The sequence below is a fragment of the Lepisma saccharinum genome, chromosome 4 (assembly GCF_977018435.1).
Source record: "Lepisma saccharinum chromosome 4, izLepSacc3.1, whole genome shotgun sequence".
NCBI lineage: Eukaryota > Metazoa > Arthropoda > Insecta > Zygentoma > Lepismatidae > Lepisma > Lepisma saccharinum.
The window spans coordinates 45,068,193-45,095,788 of record NC_139232.1 but is presented as its reverse complement, the minus strand read 5'-3'; the positions used below and the strand labels follow the sequence as shown (position 1 = coordinate 45,095,788).

At 35.7% G+C, this 27,596-nt stretch overlaps 2 protein-coding genes across 2 annotated transcripts in view; one reads left to right on the top strand and one right to left on the bottom strand.

Annotated features, from left to right (window-relative positions):
* Positions 1-11,942, top strand: part of LOC145986435 (sodium/potassium/calcium exchanger 4-like) — a 73,420-nt gene extending 61,478 nt beyond the window's left edge. Inside the window, exons 6-9 of the mRNA XM_083120452.1 lie at positions 3,601-3,708; positions 5,475-5,681; positions 6,029-6,130; positions 7,520-11,942. Coding sequence (XP_082976578.1) covers positions 3,601-3,708; positions 5,475-5,681; positions 6,029-6,130; positions 7,520-7,842 — 740 coding nt within the window. The 3' untranslated portion in view covers positions 7,843-11,942. The remainder of the gene's footprint in view (positions 1-3,600; positions 3,709-5,474; positions 5,682-6,028; positions 6,131-7,519) is intronic.
* Positions 11,943-21,556: 9,614 nt separating this feature from the next.
* Positions 21,557-27,596, bottom strand: part of LOC145986434 (uncharacterized) — a 58,199-nt gene continuing 52,159 nt past the window's right edge. The window contains exon 11 of the mRNA XM_083120451.1: positions 21,557-22,052. Within this exon, the coding sequence (XP_082976577.1) occupies positions 21,626-22,052 (427 nt within the window). The 3' untranslated portion in view covers positions 21,557-21,625. The remainder of the gene's footprint in view (positions 22,053-27,596) is intronic.

Here is a 27,596-nt window from a genome sequence, read left to right as displayed (position 1 = left end):
GTGAAAATATCTTCACCAAATGAAGTTAGGGGAAAAATAACTGCATATTCTTATTTCTGAGAAAACGCACATGTAAAATCATATGCTACATGAGCCCCTTCCCATTTGAAAATCTGGATGTAATTCAAGATGGCTGCCATGATACACACTAGCCCCATCTGGTGTACCCCCACCCCAATTACCCATATCCGAAATTTCATCACCCTCCATCAAGGTGTTTCCAAATTAATAGGGTGGTGCTGGACTTTTGCCTCACCCTGTAGTTTAGAAATTAATGAAGATAATAGGAAACAATTTGATGATAAGTTAGATTTCTAAATGTTTCAAAATTGGGTTTGCTAGTCATAACAACCTCCTTGTAAATTTTTTTTGTACAAACTTTTAACAATATCAATGTCTGAAGTAGTAACCTAATCTTTGCAACACTTGGAAATATAATAACACTCATGTATTTTCGGTGTCGAAAGTTCTAAATAAATTTCTTTGATACCTTAATTTATAAAGGGTGTTCCAATAAAAGCGATGGATTTAATATGCTTAAGAAAATACTGTATAATTACAAAATGGCAAATATTTTTACATCATTACAACGGGTAAATGTTACAATTTAAGAATTAAAGATGACATAGATTGAGAGAGCAGTGTTTTAATGTCTGCTGTTGAACCTGTTTTCTCAAATTTCTTGATCAACTTGTGAACTGTACTCTCACTACGTGCACTTTCACGTCCAACGATTGCACGGAGCTTCCTAACAGTCTCTGCATAACACTCGCCATTCTTGTAATGAGCTTTCACTATCAAAACTCATTGTTCCTTTGTGTAATGCTCCATGTCAACTAAGCTGCAACAATCACTGATAAAGGAACTTCTAAGAACACTGTTACCAACCCAACCACAAGACTTGATATTCTCAAATCAGAATATTTAGCTGTTGTAATGATGTAAAAATATTTGTCATTCCTTTTTTAAAAAAAGTATTCTATAAGCATATTAAATCCGTCACTTTTGTTGGGACACCCTATAGATAGTCTATCTAATCATTGCATGATTGCTATTTTAAACTTCAAGATGGCCATTCAAACTTAATAAACCATAAAATAATTTGGGAAATTGTGTTGTACACAATTTGACACCAATATAATATAGTGTCCAAGAAGTCACTGTACCCCTACTTGATGGTATCCTGTTGCAACAGTTTTGAAAATTAGTCGGTATTCAGTTGGTTGAGAATGATTTTGCTTTCATGGTTGACATCCCTGCTCTGAAGGTCACATAGAACGCTCACTCAAAATTTGTATGCCAGCTGCTGTCATCAGGGGTGCCAATTCCCCCCAAGCCTGTGGATGCATCTCCCCCGAAGTCGTTGATCAAAATCCCCCCAAAGAATTGTTCATCTCAAACCTTCCCCCCACACACAAATATAGTTTTGATAAACACACACTAATTTATTCTTGTTTGAATGTCGATAATTTGATTTTTGTTAAATAAATTTTCGAAATTATAGTATTTTACAATTATCCAGTCAGTCATAGCACAGGAACACATACAAGAGGAACAAATAATGCCTGAAATCATCCAACACTGAAACCAAAGTCTATGTGTCGGGAGTTCCGAGCTGACTTGGAACAACCACAAAAAAATCACCAGACATTGTTTATCACTGGCCGAGATACAAACAATAGAAAGGCGCATGACATTCAACACCTTTCATTGCAGTTGAAATTAAAAGACTATAGAAAGAGAAAGGATGGCTCACTTTCATGTTTGCTACAGGAAATAGTGTTCTTGTGGATGTTAAATAATGAAGTTGATGCTGAGCATCTAATAACCATAACTAAAAATAAACAACAAGTCAATCGAACTAAACGATCCCCCCATTTTTGTGTGAAGATATGTTGTCCCCCCCCCAAAATTCCCATGATATAAATACATCATGAATCCCCCCTGTGGGCACCCCTGGCTGTCATTGCTGATGTGAGGGAACATAGTTACAGTGCTGAGGAATAGCTAGTGATATGTGTGGGCACACAAACAACAAATGATGTACCGTAACGTAAAGTTTCAAAGTACGCCATAATGTAAATAAATAAATACATATGTGAAATAAATATGTCGTATATAGAGGTAATATGTACTATGCTAAATAATCTAGGGGTACAGGGACTAGTCGGACAGTCTGAATTTTGAATGACCACCATTTTGAAATTCAAGGTAACTGCTGTCATTGTAACCATAAAAAATGGAATCCTATTTCTTTCTTGAACCTTGAACAGGAAACAAGGAAATAAAATTTCAATTTTGCTTTTAATAAAGATTGATTTGATTTCTTTTACTTCACTTTTTGTGCCACTTTTGGCTAATTTGTAAAGATGGGGGATGAGTGATGATATGATGAAATTGATGAATGGACACTCATAAACATCCATGCCCAGGCCGGGATTCGAACCCTATCATCATAGCACGATGTGCTAACCACTCTGCCATGGGGGCTGGAGGTTTTAATACAGAATATACATGAATTTTCACATACACTTACACAAGAAATCATGGATTTGCCTAGTGTTTCTGGTTTGCTCCAAACCTCTTTGTACCTTCTGGCACATTCAATGTAGGTATATTGCATTTTTCCTTTCCACAGCAGCTGCATTAGTTAAAATTATATTTAACGCTATTCAAAATGTTTATTTTGTAGTTATTATGCTATAGGTTAATTTTAATATTTAAGAAATATGCTGCCATTATCACTGAAGTTTATGGGAAATAGTAAATTTTTAAACAAATAATTTTCTTTATTTAATATTTATTACATAGGGGCATGCATATTTCGTTTTTGACGAAAAAACGAAATTTGAAAAAACACATTGTAGTGTTAATTTTTCATGTTTTTGAAAGGTGTGAGGTGCATTTTGTGACCATCTTCTGTCACGAAATAATGCGAAATGAACTGCAAAAAGCGAAATGAACTCTTAAACATGAAATTCAGGGTTTATTCACTGACGCGACACCTTCCGAGGTCTGAATTATCCTGAGAGTTATGCAATTCCCGGAAAATTGATTAATTCTGCTGTTAATATTGGAGAAGCAAAAATGGACTCCTTTACACAGAAATAAACTTAATACTCTGATAATTACATAAATGTGCTATTAGAAGTGAAATGTTAATTCTGTGGAATAAGTGTAGTTTTTAAATCAAATTTAGGATTATTTTCACAATTTTAAAACCAATATGTCTATTTATATACCACTTTTCATCCATTTTTTCACCGCTATAACACCGATATTTTATTTTATTTACCGCTTTTGAACCCGAAATTGACCCAGTTTTTGTACCGAAATTTTGCCTTTTTATTTACCAAAAATATGTGCCTCTATTAATACATAATGTCTTCAAACAAAACAAACAAACTTAATACGAAGTTCAATGGATTTGGATTCATGGTGTAATTCTTTCTTATAACAGTGAAAATAAGTTTGTGAAAAGTTTGAAACATTTTGTTTAAATTTCTATGCTATGCGTATTAAGATTATAAATAATAATGTTACATACAGCACATGATATTATAGTTTTTTTTAAATATAATTTTCTGTTAACGTTTATAGGTGGAGCAAAGGAAACTAATCTTGAAACTGGACTGAAATGTTTGCAGAATGGGGCAGCAAAAAATAGTTATGGGTCATCCATGTCTATTGCTATTGAATGTGTGACAGGTAATTACTTATTTTTAAATCTTTACATTAAATCTTTTTTGTTTTACATTGCTCATCTGCCTCCAGTGGCGTGCCCAGAATTTTAAAAAAATAGGATATGTCTTACTTTTTTAGTAGTCAGCCCTATATTTTTCTATATTTTCCAGCATTGAAACCTTTTTTTTTTTTTTTTTTAAGAAATGCTGAGCCAAAGATAGGGTGGTGACGGGGAGGAGTTTAACACCCACCAACATCACTTGGACATGCCACTGTCTGCGTCTTTAGTCTAACAGCAACAACGAAAGCGAAACTCATAAAGGCAAACACACAAAGAAGCCCATGCCCATGCTGGGGTTTGAAGCAAGAATCTTTAGTGACTAATTTGTGAGTTGACCTTCAAAAATGCTCAGTCCATGAGATATATATGCATTGCAGCTGCACAGACAATTCTGGGTTATAACCCAGGGGACTTTCAAGAGGGTCATTACAACCAAGAAGTGTCTGTGACTGTACCTTAGGGCATTCTTTATGTATAGGTAGTACTTTACAAATTATGCATTTATAACTCAATATATACTTTTTCAAATTTATATAATTCAGAAGGGCTCAAATCCAATAATCTCTATCTTAAATATGGCCCCTGAAAATTTAATCCTATAAGCTCAGATTTACCATGCATAATCTTTTCCCCGGACATGCCCTCTTTTAGATATTAAAAATGGCATCTGGGCAAATTTTATTTTCAGAGAAAAAATGCCCTGGTTTACTACAAATCATTAACAAAATATTTAAATGGTTAAGAATGCACAACATGCTCACTAGATGTCACGCTAGCTAGTTCGAGTGTGAATATGAAAATCACTAAAATCAATACCGGAACACCATCAACAGCGATATCAGAAATATATATATAAACCATCTCGACTGTTGCATCATATCAGGCTTGAACTCATATCTACAATAATTTGAAGTGGCATCCTGTAGCTTTGTTGTTGTGTTTTTATAGTTATATTAGAAAGTTGTTAACGGTTATAATAAAGTATAAACAAACATTTTGAAAATGTAAGTACATTTAATTTATTGCTGAAAAATAAAATAATGTCCTCTTATTCATGTCACAAAATATGTTAACCCTGTATAAGTTGAAACTAAACTATAAAAAACTGCAGAAACAGTCTGGTCAAAGGTTCAAAGTTGGTCATTTTAACTAAGACAGCAAAGGAGAGGGACACAATGTGGCAATGTTTTCAGATGTCAACCAGGCATTATCTGGTTTCCACAGTTAAAGGAATGGGATACTATATGTTTTCTTCTAAACTGAAGTAAGTAAAGTAAAAGTAAAGTGCTCTCCTGTGCTTTGCACCACACCATGAAGGTGTATAGGTGTTGAGTGAGGGGCCCCCACTTTCTTGATCACAGCCGAAGGTGGAGGTGATGGGATCAGCACCATGCCCCTGGCTGCCTTTACCCCCAGAGTTTGCTCCAAGTACACACTTTATGTGATGCTGGGTGGGCACTGGAGCTGCTTGAACAGGTAGAAAAATTCCCAGTTCTCTCTTGCTGGGTTATCGAACCCAGGTCTCTCACATGGTAATCAGATGTAGTAAACTGTAGTACATCTGTAAAATACTGGGTATGCAAAGTTAAGTGTGGGTATTGTGGAGCACAATACTTAATTAAGGATGCATTTTCAATGTTTTCTTTTTCATTTAAATGGCACCACCCTATGGCATTTGCAGTTTTCAGAAGGAAAGCTCTGAAATTTATTCTCTTTCTTTTTTAAATAGAAGATACTTCATCCTCAAAGAAGTGCAAAGGAGGCACACTGAAGATTCTCTCACTCATAACATTCCCAATAAACGTTGCTCTTAGTCTAACAATTCCAGACTGTCGCAAACCACATCTTAAAAAATGGTATCTAGTGACATTTATGGTTTGTGTCATATGGCTAGCAGTGGCTTCATACGTGACTGCATGGATGATTGCAATTTTAGGTACAGTATTCTTTTCTTGCAATGTTTTTTCAACTATGAGTCAAGTTTTTGAAGTAAAAATGAAGATGATATTCACACACTGTATGCATATAGTAACATTCACATATATCTTGTAACATCAAAAAAACTGGTTCACAACAAATATACTGCAGGAAATCTTTCATCATTCTTTTCAAATGGTTAGCATTCTAAATTGTAATATCCCACATTATTCTGTATCATTCAACTATTGAACTAGACTGTTATGTATTATTATCTGACATTAAAAAAAATCAAGTATACATGAATAAAGTTTTCACTGTTTGTCTCTTTACATGTAAGAGTAGATGCTCTTTTTTCTATTGCAGGTGACACATTCAACATTCCTGAGTCTGTAATGGGTATAACCTTTCTTGCTGCTGGAACAAGTGTCCCGGAAGTTGTAAGCAGTGTAATCGTTGCGAAAAAAGGTAAGCAGAATATTTTACGCTAAATGAGATTACACTTTTTCCTGCTGTTCCTATTCTGACATCTTGGTCTGTCCTGTCAGCATTCAATTAGGGGACAGTGGAATGCAGGTACTGGAATAGCTATACGTCCATGATCTCTCAGGATTCGACAGTTGCATGTAGGCAGTCTTGGAGCGATGAACTTGGGGTAACACCTTTGACTCTGGGTGAAAGGAGTGTGCAGACCCTTCGATTAGGGAGGACAAAAGCCTTGATGAAAGTTTAATCGGAGAAAGGAAAACCTCATTTCATCTCACAGTTTCATTGTATTGATGGATATGGAACAGGGGTATATACAGTGTGTGTTAAGACCCACTGAAAATCACTGTATTAGAATTCAAACTTCCGTGGCACGAATGTTCTTTGTCTTCCCTCCCTCTCATTTATTTCCCCTTTCTGTGGTTCAGAGACCATTTTACATATAAACATGGTTTCATACAGCAGATTCTAAACAACTACACATAAGTTATTCACTTCCGCCAGTGATGGCTATTAGGGAAGCGTTGGAGGAGGAGGGGTCCCCCCCACTTTTTGCCATGCACTATGGCTTCTTAATGGCAAACTTTGTCTACAAAGAAAAGTAAACTGTCCTTGGCCCTTCCCTGGTTTTGTCATCCAATCACCACTACTCATTTCCAATGTATGGCCAATTACTCTGTAAACACACAGAGGTAACACACCTAATGAATAACCTGTGTGGAAGTGTTAATAGCAAGAAATTTGCTAGAGAACAAAGTTGGATAGTTCAGTTTCATAGGAAATAATGTACCTAGTTGCTTGGAACTTTTGTCGGCTTGAAATTACTTTTTTTAAAATAACAGCAATAAAATTCATCCACACTAAATTTCTAAGTGAGAGTATTCAGGGGTAAGGGCAACTGCCACCCTCCTGTGAGCACGTCTATTCTCTGGATGCAAGTGAGCTCGGGTCACTGTTTTGTTCACTACACATTTTTATTAAAGTTTCCAAATATTATCTGGATGTGGTGGAAATATGGACACTGTTAGGATGGATAATATGAGAGAATATTTAACTGAACTCTTTACTGACCAAAATTTTGTTTTCATAATTTCCTGAACATCACAAGTATACAGTTGACTATATGGACACAATAACTAGAAGATGGTGACACATCAAGTTTCCAAAATGTCGGTATATAAACCACAGTAGTAAAAAGTTCAATTTTATTCACCATGAATCAATAAGTACTGATCACTTACAAGAAAACTTTGTGGATATTGAAATATCTTATCATTTCACTTTTTCTAGTGGAAGAATAATGTTAATGTAAGTAGCAGTTAACACAATGCATTATTTGTAATAAATTGCAAATTCTTTCTATTTTTACAGGCCTTGGCTCAATGGGAATTTGCAATTCCCTGGGTTCCAATACATTTGATATTCTCCTAGGACTTGGCTTACCTTGGCTTATTAAGACGGGGATCTTACAAAGTGGACAAGTGATTATTAACTCGGGAGGACTCAAGTATAATGCTATAGCCCTTTTGTCCACTCTGCTTCTTTTCTACATTACTTTTGCAGTGAAAAAGTTTTCCTTAGATTGGAAAGCAGGGTTGGTGCATTTGGCGGTCTATGCAGTCTTTGTAATTGTAGCCTCACTTATTGAGCTTAATGTTTTCTTTGTTGTAAACTTACCAAGTTGCAACTCATGATGTAGGTCAAAATATGGACCAACAAGGGTTGTTCTATCTCAAAAGAATATGTGCACATCGCACTGCATTTATAATTATGTGATATACTCTTATGCAAATTTTGAAATCTAGAATAGAGTAGTGGGTCAGGGAAGCAAAGGGACATCTTTATTATTTTTTTTATTATGTAACATGAAAGTAATGTAGGTAGCATGACACAGTATCAGGTTGACTACACTTTTTAAACCTGTGTATTCACATTAACTTAACCTTTAGTGGACAGAGCCTTGCACACCTGTCTAGTCTCTCCAGACAGGATTTTTGAAGTGTGTGCTTCTCAAACTTGTCATGATATACAAAAAAATATATAGCTCAAGAACTGATTGTCATGGAGAGATGAAATCAGTTTCTTTTTTGTCTTTTTCCTTCAGAATAATAGGTATTTTAGCAGAGGTGAAATTTATACATTGTAAACCTCAATAATGAAAGTTAAAGGAAGAAGAAGAAAATGAAAATTACAAAAAAAAAACTGTATTCGGCCTGCCCCTGTGGCCACCATAATGGACCAAAGTGAATGACAAATATAGTATGTAGCAGTGGTACATTCCTACAACCATGTAAAGTTTCACTGAAAATAGGCTGATACTTCTTGGGGTAAAAAATAATAACAATGTATAAAAGTAGCAGTGTAGCCAGCTTATTGGGGAAAAAATCCTGAATTTTGCTTCTAGTGGGATCAAATTTGCAGATAAGAACGACAAAAGACGACTCCTTAAGGACATGTAATGCACACACCCCAATATTGAAAAAAGTGGAAATTATGCAATATTTTTGAAAGTTATAATTGTATGGAAATTTTGAAAATTTAGTCTTTGCCTGCTGGACCTCTATTGTCACATATTGCTAACGTGTTCTTTTGTTCTCATTATGGCATGTGAAAGTGAAGTACAGTCCTGTGGGAATTAATTGGAACATGACAATAAAAACACATTTTATATATGTTTTGTACTTAAGCACTTCATCAATTACATAATTCAAAAACAATCAATTACATAAATGTACTCTTTCTTAACAGCTATTATGTCCTTTCTGTATTTTAATTTGCATGACACAATTGGAATGGATTCATCATGAAACCATACTTAAGTTAGACTCTATCATGCATAGTTTTGTGGAACTGGCATAGTTTTGTGGAACTGTCAAGATTTGTGATTCTAATTTTCCAAATAACCAACTGTTTTCTGTTCAATTGTCAGCAGAGATCCCTGGCCAATTTTGCACACAAATATTGTTATCACTGAAGAATTTCATGACTTCTTGACTTTCTTTGAAGTGTGACATGGAGGCAAATCTTGCTGAAAAATTCTGTCACCATCCAGGAACCTTTTCTTCAGATTGGGACAACTCTCTTTTCCAGTATTTCATTGTACTGGTCACTTCTCATCATGCTAATGATGGTACTAAGTAAGGGTCCCAGTCCTTCATGGGTGAAATACCCTAAAAATATCTTAATTTGGTGTTTACGGTGTGTTGCAAATGTGCAGAAGTTGTTGGCTCATTCTTAACTTGCCACACATATTGTGTGCACTATCCCTGCACTTCAAAGTGGCTCTCATCAGGCAAAATAACTTTTTTCCCGTTTTCTATTGTACCCAGGCACAATCTCGATGAGATCTTGCCCACAAGAAACATCTCCTGCGAAATTATCTTGTTAGGTGTTTCATTGGAGGTTTGTGGGCTTTCCTTCCAGCTGTTAGAAGTCTATGATGAATACTACACATGTGCAGATTCACTCCCCTTTTCCCTAATTTGTGAGCCAAGTCCACAGCAGTGAAGCAGGAGTTTAATCTACTTTCTCTTAGGAGTGTGTGGCCATCAGTTGGTGTACTTTTCTTTTTCCTGCCACACTTTCTCTTTTTCTTGGGTGAAATGGAGACAAGTCAGTTTGTGCCACTGGATAATTCTATTTGCAGAGTGCCTACACCAACACAAAATTTAGAAGTATGCGATAATGCAAGAATCACACTAAATTCCTGCCAGTTGTATCAATTGAAGAAAGATATGAATCTTACAAAGAAATCTCAAGAGTGTTAAGGTACTATCGAATGAGTGAACTAAGCCACCAACAGGCACACAATGCACAGAAAGCATCAGATTTAAGAATAAGCAATGTGTAACACACTATTGCAAACCATTGGGACTGCATCTTGTTCTGATTAATTTGCACGGGTCTGTATATTATCAAGAAAGCTGTGGTTGAAGAGCTAAAAGTTATATAAGATCTATCCCATAATACTGTGAGGGGGAAAATACATTTTCAAACTTTGTTCCTTAATAATAGTAACAATAAATATATTGTTTTGTGATTTGCGTATGCCATACCTTCATGTGTATGCAAATGAACAAAAAGAAGACAGAACAAATTTGTATAGGTTTGAAGAAATGGCATGTTAATTGTTGCCACATGGTGGTGGCAAGACAGATGAAGAGCTCAGAGCACAAGTGCAGTAACTCCATTCAAGACTGTTTTGAGAAAAAGGCACATTTAAATACTTAGTACTATGTTTGGCTGTTGGGAGCACAGACATAGTGGTGTGTCTATCAGCAAGAATTTGAAACTTAGGATATACTTACTTCTAGAACTGAAAAGTTGATACTTCACAGTTCTAACTTATACATGCAACTCTATTTCCACGAAAAGTGGACTTACAGCACTTGTTTTATGAACCCCTCATCTATCTCAGCCATCTGGAGCACAATATACACTTCCGCTAAAGGTTAATGACATTCTGCAAACATTAATTCAAGAAGAATAAATACTCATCTATAAATTTTAAGATGTCGCATGGCAACCTGTTACCTATCTGTTCTTATGGCTTTTGATTGCTATTACATTTTTCATGGCATTATTTTTTGTACTTCAGCAAATCATCATCGTTCACCGCTTCCTGCCTCTGGCTGGGTCGGCACAGAAGTCAAGTATCTCCATTTTTTCCTGATCTTCCACCACTCCTCTCTTTCCATGGTGATCCAATCTTGTCCTCTTCTCCTAACACTCTCAACTATCTGCTCTTTCCACCAACATCTTGGTCTCCCTCTTGGCCTTATTCCCACTCCTTTTTGCATTGTAAGCTATTACTGGTAGTCTTTCTGCACCCATCCTCTTGATGTGTCCGAACCATCTCATCTGTGCCTGATCTATCCTGTCCTGAAGCTTCACCACCCCACTGTCTGTCAGTTCTCCTCATTCCTTATTCTATCCCATCTAGTCTTCCCCAATATAATAATAATAATAATAATAATAATAATCATTCCTTCTATATTCCAATATACTCCTTAAAAATTTCGTCTCCACTGCCTGCATCTTCTCTTTGTTCTCTCTCTGTGTCATTGTCCAAGTCTCTTGTTTCATATGTAATTATTGGCACATAGTATGTGTTATATATTACTTTCTTGCATATATATATATTTGTGTGTATATATAAAGTGAAAGAGGAGAGAGGAAACACTCACCAGATGGAGAAAAACTTCAAACTTTCCCGGTAGCTACTGCATCTTTAGTAGAAAAAAATACTTGTGAACTGAGCGACTATGTAGAACCATCCCTGTCCACCTTCCTAGAAAACTAAACCACTTCAGCCCCAAGTTCACCTGGACTCACAAATAAATGCATTTTTATACAGTCCAGTATTATGAAACTGCATAAGAACAACTGTATATTTCAAGTATTGCAACAATCATATTGATATACAATATTATCCAAGAACTGTACCATATTTTATTATTTTAAAGTACTTTTACAAGTTAACAATACACAATGTAATTTCAACAAAAACTGTAAAAAATAATAATGTTCAGTCTAACATGGAAACTTGTAGTGTTAAGCACATATTACACAAGATTTTGGTTTTCCTCAGAAGACAAAGATTTCAAGAATGAAATACTAGATCTTAGAATTAAATTTGTAATTTTCTGTTGATGAAAGCAACAAGAACAAGGAAAGAATCTATGTTTATATTTTGAAATATCAAGAGTTTGTAGAAGTATTGTACTGCATAAAGTATGTAGATACATATATATATATACACACAGGGTGACTGGTAATTAGATGTATTCCCTGAAAGGGGTTCAAGTAGAGGCAATTTGCAATAAATTTGACCATATGATACCCCGTCCGAAAATTAGTAGTTTTCGAGATAATCGAATTTCAATTGTTTCTTTAAAAAATGACAATTTTCCACATAAAAACATGAATTGAGAAAAAACTGCTCATTGCATGGAACTTATTTTAGCGTTTTCTGATAGCTAACAAATAAGTGGTTCGTTGAAAAAAAAAGTTTTTCCCAAATAACAATCACATGTAAGTAACGGGTGGGTCTAAACTTCCAAGTGAAAAAAAAATGCACTCTTAGTTTACTTAGCAACGTATTAATAACAAAAATGGCATGACAGGAAGCGTACAAATTACTTAAATTACTTCCTTGAGTCATCAGCTATCCAACAAGGTACAAATGTTGTTGACATTCACATTTGTGTACAAGAAATAATACTTCATTCATCTTCATGTGAATGGAATCAATGAACAATACAATTAAAGAACATTATACGTCTTGCTCAAAGTGGGCACCTCCGTTACGAATGCAGGCACGGAGGTTTTTACGGACATTTGGTCTCTTAACTCGTGATGTGATGGTGTCCTTGATGTGTTGACCAGCTGTAAAGATCCTCTCCCTGAGCTCTTCTTGCGAGTTTACCGGTGTCTTGTCATGTGGCTCCAAATGTAAAAGTCGCAAGGCTTCAAATCGATAGGGTTGTCGAGCTGGGCAGTCATCATGCTGATAAATAATGTCACGTCCTGTAGCTAGAGGCACATCCTCCAACAACATTTCCATCCCGTTCCTCAAGAAATGTTCATAAGTGATGCCTTTTAAGATTTGAGGCAGGAAAAATGGCTCGATCAAATGATTGTTGATTACGCCCATCCATACTTCTGCCTGGGCGTGCGACTGTGGCTGGATGAAAATTACCCAAAGAAATGGATTGGCCGAGGTGGCTCGATTCCCTGGCCGGCTCGATCCCCCGATTTGAAGCCTTGCGACTTTTGCATTTGGAGCCACATGGCAAGACACCAGTAAACTCGCAAGAAGAGCTCAGGGAGAGGATCTTTACAGCTGGTCAACACATTAAGGACACCATCACATCACGAGTTAAGAGACCACATGTCCGTAAAAACCTCCGTGCCTGCATTCGTAACGGGGGTGCCCACTTTGAGCAAGACGTATAATGTTTTTTAATTGTATTGTTCATTGATTCCATTCACATGAAGATGAATGAAGTATTATTTCTTGTACACAAATGTGAATGTCAGCAACATTTGTACCTTGTTGGATAGCAGATGTCACAAGGAAGTAATTTAAGTAATTTGTACGCTTCGTGTCATACCATTTTTGTTATTAATACGTTGCTAAGTAAACTAAGAGTGCATTTTTTTATCATCACTTGGAAGTTTAGACCCACCCGTTACTTACATGTGATTGTTATTTGGGAAAAACTTTTTTTTCAATGAACCACTTATTTGTTAGCTATCAGAAAACGCTGAAATAAGTTCCATACAATGAGCAGTTTTTTCTCAATTCATGTTTTTATGTGGAAAATTGTAATTTTTAGAGAAACAATTGAAATTCGATTATCTCGAAAACTACTAATTTTCGGACGGGGTAGCATATGGTCAAATTTATTGCAAATTGTCTCTACTTTAACCCCTTTCAGGGAATTCATCTAATTACCAGTCACCCTGTGTGTATATATATATATGAGTATACCCTTTATTTTAATACTAAATATGTATTTTTTAAAGTAATATGTATTGAAATTTAATAAATTGATTTCTTTTGTCATGAGGGAATGTTGTAATAAATGGCTGAATGATGTGTTTGGAAATCATTTAAAAATAAATCAAAGAATGAATTACACTGCTGCACAAATATTGCCTTCAGACTTAAATAATAATGTTTCTTTAACTCTGCTATATTAATACAATTCCTGTCTACTGTACTCTAGAACTGTATCAATATTACACAACAGTTAGTTCTATTCATTTGATTGATTTTTGTTATTTAGAATCACATTTCTGCCATTTTTGACTAATTGCGACAATGAGGAAGAATGATATGATGAAGATGAAGGTATATTAACAAAGAACACTAATGCCCAGCCTGGGATTCGAACCAGGGACCTCTGGCATTGTAGCATGCTGCATTAACTACTCTGCCATGGAGGATAGCGGTTGGTTCTATTACCTGTCATGATACTCAAAAACAAGATACAACAAAAATGCTCAAAGAGCCAGTGTTTAAATTACAAACATTAATAGCGCATACTAAAGTGCTGCAGCGAGGGCTTTTTGCTCAAGAGTGTAATAGTTCACTCTAGTGGATGTCAAAGCCTAGTAAATAAAGTATAACCTTAATTTGTCTGTGGTAGTGGGACTCATATATGAATTGTGAAGTGAAGATGCAGTGAAATTAAAACTTAAGTGAACATAGTCATCATCTCTATGTTAAAATGTAGTTTCGTCTATCTTACTAATACACAGTGATACGCGTATATGAAAATGAAATTATTATTATGGACTGAACTACAAGGGTGGATTTTTACATATATATTTCTACGTTTTTATTGTATGTACGCATTGCTTGCATTATAGAATTATTTTCCTGTAGTTTACGGTTATTACTAGTAAAATAGAAACTAAGAACATTGACAACAGATTATTTATAAATCTTGCGGATACTGAGGTACCTGATGAGTATATAGAAATTTTTCAATTCGGAATGAAATTTTCAGTTGGTAGTGCTTATATACACAAGGAAGATTTTGTGATTTCAATAGAGAAAGCACTGAATTTCTTAGATGACGAGGAGGAAAAGAGAAAATTACGAAGTCTCACACATGATGCTCTTGATGAACGGTTAAGTTTTGAATACAACAGAAGAAATAACAGAGGTCCAAAATACACAGAACGGGAGAAAGAACATATAAGGTTGGGGAAAAAAGTTCATGGTTTCAAGATCTGGTTGAAAGAAAACGACATTTTCTTAATAAAATCGGACAAGGAAAATAAACCTGTCCTTATCCAAATTAAGGACTATAAAAAAAAATGGAAGAATGTTTCAAAGTAAACAATTTCACAGAAACCTCTCGAAACCCTATAACTAAAATAATAAATGAGGTAAAGAAAGTAATTGAAAGCAGTATCACGATACCAAGAGAAATAAAGAAAAAACTCATTGTCAAAAATTCAACCCTGCCGATTGCCTTTGGACTACCAAAAACTCACAAACCGGGAACTCCAATACATCATTGCAACTTTCACACATCCTGCATACAAACTATCCAAATATTTAGTTCAAAGACTTGCTATAATTAAACAACAAACACCATTCAGTGTTAAAAATGCATATGAAGTGAAACAGAAACTAAAAAATATTGTTTGGAATAATGAGTATCGTATTGCAAGTTTTGATGTTGAAAATTTATATCCCAGTGTCCCAATAGAAGGTGCCACAGATGGCTTATTGAGATGAAGGTTAACCCAGTAGAATCATGGGAAATGGTTCGATGGTTTACTGTATGTGCAAATTACAATTACTTTATATTTGATGGCAAAATCTATCAGCAAAGTAATGGTCTATCAATGGGAAACCCAGTATCCGGAATCATCTCCAGCATTTTCCTTCATTACATAGAATCTCCAATTGTTAATGCGATAGGTGCGGATATCAAACTCTACATCAGATATGTAGATGATGTGCTAATTATTGCTAAAGATGAGAACACCATCATGGACGTATTTAAATTGTTAAATGAATCGCATCGTCGCATAAAATTCACTTGCGAACCCATGAATAACAATGTAATTTCTTTCCTTGATCTGCAAATTAAGACAACTGACTCAACAATTCAAACATCAGTCCATAGGAAAAAATTAGCGGGGGAAAAATACATCCATGCCAAATCAGAACATTCGCGTACATATTTTAAATTTTTTTCCTGAGAGCACAAACACTATGTTCTAATAATGAGGATATCAAAAATGAAGAAGAAAGGCTCTTTAATATAGCAAAAGAAAATGGCTTTCACACTAACAGAATAAACCAAATCAAAAAACAAGTTGTAAGAAAACTAAAGGAAAGTAGAAATACAGACAAAGATGAAAAATCTGTTGAAAAGAAATTTGTGTGCATTCCATTCCACAAGGGATTCTCACATAAAATTGCAAAAATTTTTAGACGTTTTAATTTCAAAATTGTTTTTAAATCACCAAGAAGTTTGGAATGTACATTTAATGAATTCAAAATGAGAAACTCTCTACCAGATGTGGAAACCACAGGAATATATAATATAAGTTGTTCATGTTCAAAAGATTATGTGGGACAAACAGCAAGGAAAATGGCAATAAGATGGCACGAACACGATTTGGACATTATAAATCTAAACCCAAGAACAGGTTTGTCAACTCATATCATCGAAGAGAAGCATTTGATTAAAAAGAGAAGGGTTTTAAAAAGATTAACGGGAAACACAGAGTTGAATGTCTGGGAAGCTTCGTTCATTGCAGAAGAACACTGGAATAAATTAAATAATGAAAATGGTAACATAGATCCAGTATGGAGTTTTCTTTTTCACAAATGGAGTAAGCCACCATCTTTAAAATTTAATGTAACAGAAAACATCAAGAGACTTTGTGAAAACAATGATGAATTTGAATTACCTGATGATATTTGGGATTCATAATTTAAAAAAACAGACTGTTTTTTTCAGTTAAGTTGCTATATTACAACAATGTAACATTGACAACATCCATTATATAACAGATTATTTTTGTTTAAAAAATTACTAGCCATTGTTATAACTGTATCTTTAGTCAAAATGAAAATAAATGTCTGATGAAAGGAGCGTGTGTTCTCCTGAAACGTCACAAAGAAAAACTGTTTTCTTATGCTTGTAATAGCCGTAAACTACAGGAAAATAATTATATTTCTACGATTATTGTCACATTGAAATGATATTTGATTTCATACACTAGACCGTGGGAGACTCTTATGTGTATGAGCGAGCGATAGTGGTCCCATGCAGTACTCTAGCATATACAGATTGCAAAGACTATATAAGGGTACTGTAAATTCTACATTAATCTGATGAAGTAAGATAAAAAAATTAAAAAAAAGAAGGTAAAGTGCTCCCCTGTGCATAGCACCACACCATGAAGGCGTATAGGGGATGTGGGGGTAACGTCCCACACTTTCTTGATCCGGTCATGAGTGGGGTGATGTGATCAGCATCACGCCCCTGACCGCCTTTACCCCCCAGGGTTTCCCCCAGGTACCCATGTCATTCGACGCTGGGAGACACTTATGTACATGAAGTAAGATGGGCAAATTAATTCTAAAAAATATAACCTCACGTGTTCTACAAAATGTAACCTATTTATAGAGATATGAAGTTTGTTTTAATTTCCCCTCTTTTTCATGGTTCAGTACAAAATCCTATGTCATTAAAATCTCTGTAATTTTAAATTTAATTTTACTGTTCCTTCTATTTTAAAAAAAATTACATTGCATAAGTGCTGTAAAGTTCAGATACATCTTGATTTAATGGAAAAACATAGATCTAAAGCTTACCTTTGTTCGAAATGACCAAATTTATTGCGTTCCTAAAACTAATTCAGCTCATCAGCCACTAAATATGAAATATTTAATGAAGGATAGCACCCAACTCTTTGACTACAATCATATTCCCATTTTTCACCCTCACAGAAAAAAGAAAAAAAAATCAGCTAGTGCCTCCACACTTTTGTCGGAAAGATTTTTCTTTGCACTGTAACTACATTACTGTATCCTGAAGAAGCCTTTCTGAGTCTACATTTGAAGCTGGCAATAATATTGCAATTGCTTCAATAGCACAAACTGCGGAATCTTCATGTGTTTTCTGAAGTGCATGCAAGGTTTCCTTTACGTTGAAATGTTTCCTACTGTCAGCTCATTTACAGAACTTTCTAAAGATAAGTAGGCTTTTGTTATTTCTTGGATTGAAGTTCCTCCATCCTGTTTACCTGATTTAGAGTCGAGCTAAGCTAGTTCCTGGCATGGGATGCACTATTGCCATGTTCAACTACAAAGAAACTTGAGATCAACAGCTGATTAGGCTTACTGCTGACCCTGTTTGGGCAACCAGTGGCAACCTTAGAATCCCTCCATTCTAAAGCGGGCAGCAGGGATACAGGGATTTTGTCAAAATAACCATTCCGTGCTGTGAAAGGGGGATGGGAGTTAGAATGGCCTGGATATAGGTGGTCTAGCAGCTCATTTTGCCGAATACACTGGAGATTGAAGACAATATGTAGGTGATGCAGCATTTCTTTACATGTGTCCGTTTCCATGAGAATCTAATTTCTGCAGTGACAGGAGAACTACGTGCTTGAAGATGCATAACCTTGTTTTTATCAGATTAATTTGACAAGACTTCACCAGTTGAAACTGAGGAGCATTCCTTTCTCACTGCCTGCAAGGCATTCTTGACGTTTGGACTGCTGTCATGTTGGAAAGAAAAATGATTCATTATTTGATATGGCTTTCATGTCCTCTGTTCGAAAGAAATGTGATTTATTCATTTGACTTTTCTTTTTCTGCTACTTTTGGCTAATTGCGAAGATGAAGATGAATAGTGATGAGATGGATGAAGGCACAATCACGAACACGTAAGGACAGCACACAACATGAGCTCCACTGAGATTATAGTGTCCAAGAGTCCACATGCCAGAGCCTCACTAGTGTGCAAAATGCAATCCAGGGTGGACTACGTGGAAGGGCCACCCCTTCAAAGAAATTCTACGTACAATATGAGATAAAAACAACAGAGCTTTTTGCTCATCTGGATACTTGTATTGCAAGAACTAGAGGTACAAGTGATTCATTTTTCATGTATTCAAAAATGCAGACTTCATTTTTACTACTTCATTCAGGTTGCTTATTCTTTCAGAGATTTAGAATCAAATTTACTTTGTTTGCTGAACACTGTATGCTCCCCAAAAGAATGGCAAACACTTTGCCATGTTTGGTGCTGAATCTTGACACAATTGTGGCTATATATTTGTATTTAATTACATACTTCCTATTGTGTCTGTAATGGACAATGAACACGTACTAGCATCTGCCTTGTTTAAAAAGTAGACACCACCAGTTAGATTGGAAATAACAGAATTCAGAGCACTTCAGGTAAGTCTTTTGGACAGAAGTGTATCTGCACTTATGTTGCATATTTTACAGTGTAAAGTGTAAAATTCGTTGTTATTCTGAAAAATGGCATAATTTGCATTCTTTCGTGAATGCAAAATGTCAAAAACCTGCTTCCTTAACCTACCCAAGTATATTTTAAACACTTCATTTTGCTTTCCCCAACTTTTCGGTGTTATCGTTGAAAACTTCACACCCCAACCTATTTAAAATTCCACTTCCTCACAGACCACATTACTATTATGAACAAAAAATCATCTCAGATGAGATAAGTGTGTTGAATGCAAAATTTAGTAATGTTTAGTGGAGAACTTACACTTTGGATACTAAATATTTTGAATATTAAGACAATTTATGAATGTGATTCCCACTTGAATTCCATAATTAGTATTGATATTAAAAATCTGTACTTCCACTAATTAGAAGCTTATTAATCTCAACATTTTGATGCATATACTTGTCTCTATATCACCAGTTACAGATTTTTTTAGTATTATTAATAATTACAGAATTCCTGTAGCTATACACAAAATGTGCAAATACAGTGTGTCCATAAAGTCAAGGTAGGGTTTCAGACTTCTACAATATCTGAACACAACAAAAACAATGAGACTTATGCTGCATTGAAGAGTATCTTAAATTCAGAAATGTGGACAATACTGGGGATGCACATGCAGGTAGTCACATGACGTGACATGAAAGTGATGCAAACCACGCCTCTTAGTCAGTTAGCAAGTGACCAGTTGACAGGATGATTCAATGTGCCATTTGGTTTGAATCAGTGATGTGCATTCACCATGAATACTGCCACTGCATGAAACATTCACCGGTGGGATCGCCCATTCAAGGAAATTGGTAGTATTGATTGATTTAAATTTTTTGGGTGTGTCTGCACACATGGCCATTTTGCACCCTTCAGTGTATGCGAGGAAAATCTCCTGTCTAAAACGAATTACCTCAAAAATAAAAAAAGAGAGGGTAAAAAGTCCCCTTCAGAGAGGTTAAAAATGCAAGTTGTAACTGGACCTGCATACAACAAATACAACACATTAAAAAAGGTAAGGATACTCAGAAACAGTGGAAAAGACCTGCTCTTCACAAAAAGCTAAAATCATTGGCTAAAACACTGTCATCATCTCCCAACATAGATGACAAATCATTGGGAAGGTAAAAACTTTCTCTGAGGTAATTAAAATTCATATGTTTTTGAAGAATGTGCTGAACACTTGAAACAACATTGAAAGTACAGCACAATGGAGTAGACACAAAACATTCCGAAAGGTTGTTAGTCACAAGTGTTGAAGTTATACAGGAGAGGTACGTAAGGACACTAAAGAAATTGGCAAGTACCTGTCCTCGAAGTCTAGGCCTTAAGAAGATCAGAGTTCACAAAGTGCTGAAAAAATATCTAGGTTTTACGGGTTACAAACTGCAGTTATTGTAGGCACTCCACCCAACCAATAAACCCGAAATATTTGATTTTGCTGTAAACATGCTAAATGAGATGAATAATGATGAAGAAATCCTAAAGAAGAGAGTGTTCAGTGATAAGGCTACATTCCATCTTTCTGGGCATGTTCAGCAACATGATGCCAGGATATGGGCTAATGAACAACCACATGTCTACATTGAGCATGAAGGGGACATCCCAAAAGTGAATGCTTGGTGTGCCCTTGAACTCATGCCACAAAATTGGAGATGAAGAGGTCACCTTTCAACATGATGGTTCTCATCCATACTATAGTAACATTGTTTATGTGTTTTTGGATGTGACATTTCCACAACACTAGATAGGAAGGGGTGGATGGAAGGCATGTCCACCATGATCACCAGACCTCATGCCTTTAGACTTTAACTTCTGGGGCTACATAACACAAAATGAGTACAGTGGTTATGCCAAGAACTGGAGTGTTAATTAGATGCGTGTAGGGCAACAAATAAAAGTCACGTCAAACTGCATTAGACATGAAAAAAACTGTACGAGTTGCTCTTTTATTTGGCATGTATTTGAAATGTTTAATGTACTTTCAGTAAATAGTTTTGAAACCCTACAATGACTTTGTGGACATGCTGTATTTAATTTTATTTCATTTCATTGTATCGAATAATTGCATGATTTTTTTAAAAAAAACTATCTCCTACAATCAATTGACAATCAATGACAAACAAAACATAAATGTATAAATGTTTGAAAGAGTGTTAATTTTGTCTAGAGAATACAGCATTTTCTAAAGTGGGTATGTGCTTGTTCATGAAACAAGAACGAGATCAACTTTTTGTTGAACATACACTAACTACTTCACATCAAATCTTGCTCATCAATCAAACATATGCAGCTTTGATGTAAAAAGTTTCACACAAACTTAATTGATTCTCATTATTTTCATATACAAATAACAACTGAAAACTTAATTTAGTGTACTACACTCAAAACCAGAGAAACTATGTAAAAACATATTTATTCAACAGAAATACACTCACATCATACCATTTCATTGTCCATTACATTTTTACTTTCTTTTGCCTTTGAAGTTACGCTTCAAAGTTTTCCTTTTCTTCCCCCCACCAATATGTCTGTTAAATTTTTTGGAAACTCCTTTCTCTGATTTATTTCTCTTTACTTGAAATTTTCCACCATTAATGACTCTTGAAGCATTTGACGGATTCTTTCTTGAAGGTGAGACTCCATTCAAAACCTTCCTGTTTTTGAAGGATTGGTTTGGACTTTGTTGAATTTTGGAAGGCAACCTTACGAAATGACCTGGTTCTCTAGTCGAAATTTCTTCTTGGTTCTCCTCTTCTTCAACACCAGATTCATCATCATGTGATGCTTTCGGAATATCATCTGAACACTTTTTCAATTTGGCTACAAAAAATCCATCCATGTTATGTGTGTGTGGATAAAAACGACGTGTCAGATTCATTGATGAATGGAACCTGTAATGATTGAAAAACCTGTTTAAGAGTTTGTATCTGAATTTTTATTAAGTCCATGCATAAATAGGCTAATTGAGACTAGACTTACAATTTAAAGTGAGATCTGGAACCACTACGTGTCTCCACTGGGTATCAAACCTAGGACTCTATTACAAGGTGACGGATGATGCACTGTTTAAGAGTATCTATTGATAATGATAAGTAAGTTTATTAGCAGATTTATTGATAATTTTACTGGGCCAATAAAGAGTAAAAAATTCCTCTACTAGGGCTGAGCTGATACCACAGAACCATTAGGAATACACTGCTGATATTCTTCCCAATTCTCACTTATACCAATGCATGAAAATTGCAGTGGATGGAACCTCTTTTTTTTATAAAGCAACTAAATTGCACCTTTCTCTTCATATCAAACTTATGCCATAGTTCTATTGTTATTAGTGGTTTGTTTTTCCTTTAGTAAAAAAAAAGAGAGAGAGAGAGGTTTCCAAAACCCCACCCTGGTAGTAGAATAATTACACATGTTAACCATTCCTTTTACTAGTCACACACATCACAAAAGAGAACAGAGTAAAGAAAGTTCTGTGCGACTTTTGTAAAAATTAACATGTTTTGCATAGTGAAAGAGGTTTCAGATGACCAACATTTCTTGCACAGTCTAAAATCACTTTCTTCCAGATACACCAGATGTAATACTGCACAGTTGATTAAAAACATAGTAATTACTGTATTTACACATGTATAATGCGCATGTGTGTATGATGTGCACCCTGGTTTTGATGGTGAAAAGTGACAAAAAATGTTATCTCGTGTATAATACACAGTATAATCCAGGTTCAAGAAATGACATTAATTACAAAGTGAAAAACCATGGAAAATGGCCTTTAAACTTTTTATGCGTGGTTTTGCTCATTTTCTTTTTACTTTTTCTAAAAAAAAACCTTCAAAATATATACTTCTTCCATGACTGACATAACATTTATAAGAGGCCCATTCAGGACTGTCAAACTAGCAGTTAGCAGAAGAAGATTTCTTTCATTAAGGGATTTACACACTACATACAGTCAACTCTCGATTCTACGACCCCGGGTATAACGACCCTCTCGAAGTAACGACCCTTTTCCCGGGAACCGTGAAAAATTTAGAAAAAGATAGAAAAATTTGAAAAAAAAGTTGAAAAATTGAAGGAAATCGGCCGAAAAATGCGTTGTTTTTTTCCCCACTCATTTCCTTCACGAGCGCTCTACCGCTCACAATTGGGTCTGAACTAAAAATAGACACCACCACACCATGCTTGAGTGATATCCAATAGCACTTGACCTCTGCCCTCCCCTCCCTCAAGCGCACCAATGTTACCACGCACCCGACGGCGCTACCCAACGTGCCAGGCTTGTTTTGCCACGCTTGCTCTTGGATACGTGAGAAGAGAAGATCGAATGTGCTTGGATGTTATTTTAAATCGACCTTTTGTTTCCTTGTCCTAAGAGCTGCTGAAAACTCGCGGGGGAGGGTGGGAGCAGCCCGAAATGACTGCTGGACTTGCAGTCTTTGCCAATGTGTATGGCAGGTCAAGCTCTTTCATCGATAAATACACCACCTTGAGAGATAAGATCGCAGGAATGTTCGAAAATACAGATGTGTGGCGCCTGGAAGTCTGGCCCATCTGTCCAGTTCAGCAGGTTCCCGTGAGTGAGCAACTCTCGGCCTTGTAGCCGACAACTTCCGGTAACCGCTTTCATTTGACATCCAGGTTTCCACAAAAGTTTACTTCAATCTTACGTGCATCGTGCATCATAACTCCCGTTTCCCACTTCATATGTTTTCCTAATTGTGTCGATGTCGTAATATCTGCTAAAAAAAGTGTTTCGTTGGCTTACTGACTTCTCCCTCTTTTCCTGTCAGGAAACGTAGGGGGGGGGGGGGGGGTGCGATGCAGATTGTTTCAGCCACGATTTTCTTGCTGATGCGGGCTGATTACAGGCAAGGGTGGAAAAGGACCCATCCCTCTTCCTTTCCTTTGACGTCTAAAATGGGGCAACCAGTTCTGGATATATTCTTGAAAACGAACAAAAACCATATAACAAGTAAAACAAAAAGGGACCCCCCCCCTTTCCCCAGCTCATTCTCCGCCACTGGTGTGCACGGCGATGTTGATAATTGCAGAATTCAGTTGTTGTTTTTAAATTTATTTATTATATATTTTTTTTAATGCTGTTGTCTGCATAGGAAATATTGCCCGTATTATTGTCTGTTGTGTGGTAAAACGTAAAGCAAGGGTCATTTCTTTCTTCTTTACACTGCTGTTAAAAGTTCCGTCTTCGACAGTTGCGTTATCTTTAAAATGCTGGGACTTTTCTCTTCCTCCACCTGTTGCTCGAACTTCCAGCCGGTCTCTTTGTTTTTACGATGCAGCTGGCGCCAGTGTTTTGTCTAGCGTCTGCTAAGCTCTTGCTTGCAGATAACAGCGATGACTCATCCAGCATGAAGAAAAAAGTTATAAGTTTTGAATCTCGCAGAGCTGTTTTGATTTGACGATAACGAAATTCGATCTCCAGAAAGCAAAACAAGAGTTAAAATAACTTCATGTTCTGCACCTTCTGATAAGCACAACTGTAAATTTAATTTTCCTTTCTTCAGAACCATTCATGTGGAGGAAAAAAAAAGTGTGTTCAATGTAGGAATGGTCGCTGAGACTGATTAAAAAGACATTATTCAAGGGGAAAACGTTTGGAGGGGTGGGTGTTTGACATCGAGAATACTCCTAAATCCAACATTAAATCGTCGATTAACGTGAGAGTAAATAACGATCTACCATTTTGATATGTGAAAATGCGCAGTTTCATAAAGCTTGTTTTCAGTTCATTTTATGCTGATGGGCTAATCGGGACTAAATATACAGTTTAAAGTGAAATTCAATTCCAAACCCGAATAATTATCAACTGCCACGTTGTTTAATGACCTGTCCTACAATACGCTTTGGGTGAAAATAGATCGCAAGTTGCGCATTTCGTTTTTCACGCTGGATTACAATGCAAGTCAAGGAAGGAGTTTGGACTGCTCCCTTGAATGGGGAAGGAGGGTGAATGAAGTTGGTTGAAGCAAAGAAAAGTGACTTTTTTTTACGATGTATTTTACACAGCCGAACCAGAATGAAAATTACAGCCCTGCCTTTATTTTTTTTGTCTGGTATCTAGAGAGGTTGTGTTCTTTCTCCCGAGAGATCTAATCTTACCAGTTAATCTTGTAACAGACAATGCTCCAGTAAACCCGTATAAAATCCAACATTCATTCTGCCCAATTATCTCCCGACTTTTGCTGGCACCAGTCTGACTGGTATCAAGATTCTTCGAGTTTCGCTTGCAATAAGCGAGAGATTGTTTTCCTTTCCATAGGTCTCAGTGCAAACGGGTTTCTCATAAACTAGAATTGTAAGAATTTCCTGGAAAAGCAACGACTGTGCACAATTGAAACAAAGTAACATTATTTTAAATTCTCTTTTGTGAAAACTTTTTCATGTTCTATTTTCCTTCTCACAACACGCATCCTGTGCATAGCAGGTTGTATAACTACCAGGATAAATGGTGTTACCATCTCCTAGGAATCTTTGTGTCCGTTTGAGCTCCCTTTAAGCTGAAAATTGGTGCAAATTCCAATAACGACCCCTTCGAAATAACGACCCTTTTCCCGGGAACTGTGAAAGGTCGTTGAATCGAGAGTTGACTGTATATATCATATTATTTGGCCAGTAATACATTTTAATTATTATATTCTTTCTCCTTATCTTTTCTTTCACCCAAAGCATTACAAAAATCAGAACGTTCCTTCATTTTGTGATGAGTTTATTTCAACTGCATTCACATTAGTATCGCCAACATGAATGGAACACTGTTGCCATATTCAGAAACTACAGAATTCAAGCTTTACAACGATATATAACATGATAGGGTTCCGTAAACATGAATAAAATATTCCGTACATAATACGCACCAAAGTTTTTGAGTGCAAAAATTTGGGAAAAAAGTGCGCATTATACATGAGTAAATGCGGTATGTTGGTTTCGTCACTCCTGTAGGTTAATTGTGCCAATGAGCAATTTGAGTCATTGTGAGTGGTAAACTCTCAAATTACTGTTCAAACATTAGCTTGCACACTAGATGTCAGTAACAATCATCCGTTAATAGATTTTGACCCTAAAAAAATGAAGAAAAATTTTGTACAGGAAAAAAAAAAGTGGTGAATCCTCAAATAGTTGCAATCTGAAATTTCCAAATGAAATTACTATGATAGAAATTGGTGCCAGCAATATGATCCATAAACTAAGTAGAGAGAAACAAATACTTTCTTAGTTAATAACAACAATGATGAATGATCAACTGATGAAGAGGGGACAAACAAACAAAACATTGATGCCAGGCCCAGGATTCAAACCTAGAACCCCTGACTCAAAGTGCATTCACTAATCCCTAGACTAAGGACTTCCATGCAAATGCATGTCTTTATTGGAATCATTTAAAAAATAATTGATGTTTTTACATTCTAAAATGGAGGCATATTTAGCATATTTTGGCCATAAATGCAATTTTATTTTGCAGAAATTTTGTCAGGAACGTTATTTCTTTTCGGCCAAATGTAAGATGTTTCACATTGCAAACTTATTTGCACCACTTCCCAAGGTTACTTATCGCAAATTACCCTCTAGCCACCAATTCTTGTCAACTGTTACTAGTTTTGTGAATCTTGAGCTCCAGGATGCCTAAAGAGAAGAGTTCTCACAGTTTTAGTGTAAGATAGTGGATTGATGGATACAAGGAAAGTGTTACATTAGGGATGGCAAAGTCAATCATCTTTTGTAATGTCTGTGAGGTAAAAAATGAAGATAATGTAGAAAAATTATTAGTTGTTTACTGTTACATGGATTATTGTACACAGCTTTGACCAGACATTTTCAGTAATACCTTGACAATTTGTGACTCATTTGTGTAATATTTTTACCAAATACTTGCATTTTGTAAAGAGATTATATCATGCTTACATGTTTCCAAGAAAAATTTTATTTTGCGCATTTTAAATTTTTTTTGGGCATGTTTTGCATTCATATTTTGGTACTTTTAATTGCATATAAATCCTCAGTCTACTAATCACTCTATCAAGGAGACCAGCATGCTGACCATAAACATCAAGAACTTCAGATTTGAATATGACAACATTCTAATATGAGGAACATATGTAAAATGCAACTGTTAAGTGCAAGGCCATATGCAATTCTCTGTGCAACAGTTTAAGGTCATCTAAAAGATAAATCATTATCAGAACAGATATCGGTATCCAAAAAGTATTGGATGGAATTTGGTAATGGATACTGACCAATATTTTTCTGCAGTCCAGTATTTCACAGGATTCATAGAAATGCCACTTTCACAGGGTCTAATTATCCTTAAAATTATGCCAAATCCATAAGTTTATTCAATTTGACATGAATAATGTGTGGCAAAAATGTACGAGGGGCGTATCATAAAGAATTACACTTTATTGTATTCGATACAT